Genomic DNA, 4487 nt, shown 5'->3' on the forward strand with positions numbered 1-4487 from the left:
AAGGCTTACGCTCTTTCTAATTACTGTGTTTTTTTTTTAGCTTCAGTTACAAATGTCTTCAAACGTCGACATTCAAACAGCTTTTCCATATTGAGACAAACGGACTCTGCACAATTGTATCCATCCGGGAACGCGTTTTCAATAATTGAAATTCACAATTCTAATTAGTGTACATGAACGTCCAACCTATGGTTGATCTTGAACAGTTTCGATTAACATTCTTGTGTCGCCAATACAACAACCGCACTACCATATATTTTTCTTTTAAGGCGAGGTTATACCACAAATAAGGTTCCGTGACTACATGGGGCTATGGGTACACACGTGAAGTTAGTTTTACAATATCGACCCGCAAAATCCTTAGCATCGTATTGTTTTGGGGTTGTTCTTACTTTTTTTGTTTTTGGAATTTTTGTCTTTTTATTTTTAGTTCTTTTTATTATTCAAAATATACATAGGAAATAGCCTTTAACCAAATCCATCACAGTGCCCGAGTGAAACCGGGAAAAACAGCTAGTTTGTTATACTAGAAACATTTATGTTGCATCTTCAACGTAATGATCCGCCTCGACAGTTGTGACAACTGATTTATATGAGCCAAACTAAAGGTGGTGAGCTGGCAGAGACGTTAGTACGCTGGGCGAAATGCTTAGCGGTACTTCCTCTGCTGTTACGTTCTGAGTTCAAGTTCTGCCGAGGTCGACTTTGCCTTTCCTTCTTTTAGGGTCGATACGTTAAGTACCAGTTACGCACTGGGGTCGATGTAATCGACTTAATTCCTTTGTCTGTCCTTGTTTGTCCCCTTTGTGTGTAACCCCTTGTGGGCAACAAAGGAATAAGAAACGTTGGCACGCCAGGCGAAATGCTAAGCAGTATTTCGTCTGTCTTGACGTTCTGTGTTCAAATTTCGCCGAGGTCGACTTTGCCTTTCATCCCTTTCGGGGTCGATAAATTAAGTACCAGTTGTGTACTGAAGTCGATTTAATCGACTGGCCCCTTCCCCGAAAAGTTTGGACTTAGAGTAGAAAAGTGTATATGACCTTACTAACGAATGTGAAAATACTCCGCGTTTCTCTCTCACTCTTCATCCTTGACCCTCTCATCACTGACACGTGACGAAAGGGGATCACTCTTTCTGTCCACTGCCTTCTTATAGAAAAGACGTATTTTTCTGTCTCTTCTCTCATGCACGTCTATCTTAGCGTTCATAATAATTTTTCTATCGTCTTGGCTCAACAGCCCTCACCGTTTGTTTTTACTGTCTTGTTCTCACTGTCCTCTTCTTGTTAACACTTTCACCCTCCGCCAAAAATTCCTAATTTTATTTAATTTGCTTTGTGGGAAGGACTGTTCCAACGAAGTCGCGTATTGCCATTGCCTTCAAAACGTGGAGTAGATGGAACAGGGTTAACTGACGAAGGGGTATACTCCTTATGTTGCATGTCTCGTTTCTCTGTTTGTTTTTCCGTTGTTCGAAAAAAGTTTGTTTTCTGTTTTCGTTTCTCATTGTGTTTAACGTTTTTTTTTTGATGTTCTGTACCCATATATGCATGTATGTATACATATAGATGTAGGTATGTACATATATGTATGGATATATGCATATGTTTATATATTTTTTATATTATATGATCGAACGCCACACATCATTTCCCAAGTAAGGGATGACGGTGATAGTAAACGATGTGAAAGAGAGTTGTGATAGTGATGGAGGGGAAGGTAGCGAAGTCAAAGATATTGATGGTGGTGGCGTCAGAAGTCTGACTGAAGTGTGTATGGCAGTTGCGGTGGTGACGGTAGTGGCGAAGTCAAAGGTATTGATGGTGGTTGCATCGGAAGTCTGATTGAAGTGTGTATGGCAGTTGTGGTGGCGATGGTATTGGTGCTGGGGATGGTGATGATTGAAAACAATCAATAGAAAGAGAGACAGACACACACACAGAGAAAGACGTTAGGCAGAAAAAATATGCTGACCCCTGAATGGGAAGACAAAAAATGTTATTTATCATGCAGCTTTGCAATAAGTTCCAAGTCAATAAATTATATCATTGTTTTGATGAAAATTGTTCGTTGCTTGGAAAATATTAGTCAAGTTTAATAAAATTAAATATGTATTCAATGCATGAAGTGTCATTGTTGGTTCCAAGGCCCAATGAAGAGCCCTCCACAAAAGCTAGCGATATAGGTATGTGAGTGTATGCATGCTTGCAGAGAGATTAAATAACCGATGCAGGAATTATGTCTATAACAAAAACAAATGCAAGAGAAACGTACGCAGTTGCAATCGGATACATCCGCAATGTCTCGTCCAAACACATATCGAGATAAAGTAATTGCCGAATATTATCATAAGTTGGAAGATCCTAGAACACAAAAGCAATATGAATATAACAATATTAATTATCTATATAAATATGTGCATCGATATACAAAACATTGGTGTTGATGTTGTGTCACGTTTTGTGCCTTAATTTATATGTTCAACAAATAGTGATCGATAAAACTGAAATTTATATTAGAGCCAATACAATCAGTTAAATGCAAGAAAATATTGTCCTCGTATGGCTGCAGGCCAGTGACTGAAACCTGTAATAGAGATATAAAAATATAAAACTAAACTGTCGTTCAGTTCTATATTTAAGAGATGAGGAATTATGTACAGTATTTATATTTGACGGTTATTTGTCCTCATCTTGTTTGTTGTTAACACAACGTTTCGGCCCACGGGCATATGACGTAGTAGTTAAGCGCGCAGGCTACTAACCCCAAGATTCCGAGTTAGATTCCAGGCAGTGGCCTGAATGATAATAATAACAATAATAATGATAATAACATCGAAAAATACCTTAATGAACGAGAACCCAGGTTCGAAATTTCCCTAAGACACCTGATGAAGGCTGGAGGGTATATCAGCCGAAACGTTATGTTAACAACAAACAAGATGAGGACAAATATCCGACAATCACCCTCCTCACCAAGCAAGCTTGATGGGGTTGCCAGTTTAGTCGCCGACGAACCGACCATTGTACCCGACAGGTTGTAGTGGGTTACATGTTACCAGTAGCACTCAAGAGCGACCTGACACCATAAACAATTGAATAGAATGAAAAAATATTTGAAACGCGTTATGTCCATCCCTGGACATTACTGTCGCGTGTCCTTGATCCAAAGGGACGATTATCCGGTTTCCACGGCGTATAAGTAACCGAGATCATATCTCCCCTGAACGGGACGCAAGTCCATCACAAGTTTATTCATTTACAGCCGAGTAGACTGAAATGACCTGAAATGAAATGTTTTGCTGAAGAGCACAACGCACAGCCCGGTCTGTGAATCGAAACTAAGATCTTTCAGTCGTGAATGCAACACCCTAACCATTATGCCACACACTCTCACGTTTGGAATATGGTCGCACTTAAAAGACAGAGGAGATTCAAACTAACAATGAAATTTTCTAAATGGTTGTACTATACTTACCTCCCCCAACACATCTACAATCTCTTCGTATATTTTTTGCTGACATTTAGAATTAATTGCCATTAAATACGTGAAAAAAGTAAGAGTAGAAGCGGTAGTTTCGTAACCAGCCACAAAAAGTAACACACATTGAGCCAGAATTTCATTGTCGGTAATTCCTATGGAAAATAAAAAAATCAGAAATATATTTAAGAAATGAGGAATTATGTACATTATTTACATTATTTACATTTGATGGATATTTGTCCCCATCTTCTTTGTTGTTAACACAACGTTTCGGCTGATTTACCCTCCAGCCTTCATGGCTGATACAGTTTATCATCGAATAATTTATAATGCTGGTAATAAACATAAGCCACACCAAAAGCAGTTGTCTAGTGGTAGTTGTGGAGGCTGCACAAAGCCGGATTTCAGAGGAGCGCTGCAATCAGAAAACCATTACTTTCAAAAACAAACGTTGCAAAACGTTTAGAGTGGAGTAAAAACCTACTGAATTGGTCCCTAGAGCAGTGGAAGAATGTTATTTTTCCGGACGAGTCATCCTTTTCCTTATTTCCGACCACCGGCTGAGTATACGTGTGGAGACAGCCAAAGGAAACATTTGACCCCAGAAACAACGAAGCCTTTAACATTATCATCCAAAATCTACCCATCCTCACTAGAGATAAAACAATGAACAAAATTTTAGGCTTACACAAAATTATCAAAACCAAAATGCAACCTAAATCATTGAAAAAAATATTAACCAGCGCAAGACTATATCCATTAACAGAACCAAAAGTGAAAAACTGTAGTCAACCTAACTGTGGTACTTGCCCCACAATAATGACTTTTATTACTTTTATTCCTACCTCAGTTCATCTAATTGTATATATCTATCATTACTTTTCATAAAAAGCCTTTAATTTTTTTGATTTCCAATGTGCATTTTCGCTTATTTTATATCTTTCACCTTACATTTCCACGTGTAGTTTCTATTTTGTTTTTGTAACATATTTCTATTATATATA

General features: G+C 38.2%; 2 protein-coding genes across 2 annotated transcripts in view; one reads left to right on the plus strand and one right to left on the minus strand.

The window, feature by feature from the left end:
- The window catches only part of LOC106868831 (cytochrome P450 3A7), a 388137-nt gene that overhangs the window by 163447 nt on the left and 220203 nt on the right, over window positions 1–4487 (plus strand). The gene's annotated exons all lie outside the window — the stretch shown is intronic.
- LOC106884149 (cytochrome P450 3A19) overlaps window positions 1–4487 on the minus strand; it is a 69356-nt gene that overhangs the window by 3918 nt on the left and 60951 nt on the right. The window contains exons 7-8 of the mRNA XM_052976965.1: window positions 3478–3635; window positions 2275–2363 (exon numbers count right to left, since the gene is read on the minus strand). Of these exons, the coding sequence (XP_052832925.1) occupies window positions 2275–2363; window positions 3478–3635 (247 nt within the window). The remainder of the gene's footprint in view (window positions 1–2274; window positions 2364–3477; window positions 3636–4487) is intronic.

This window comes from Octopus bimaculoides, chromosome 26, assembly GCF_001194135.2.
Source record: "Octopus bimaculoides isolate UCB-OBI-ISO-001 chromosome 26, ASM119413v2, whole genome shotgun sequence".
NCBI lineage: Eukaryota > Metazoa > Mollusca > Cephalopoda > Octopoda > Octopodidae > Octopus > Octopus bimaculoides.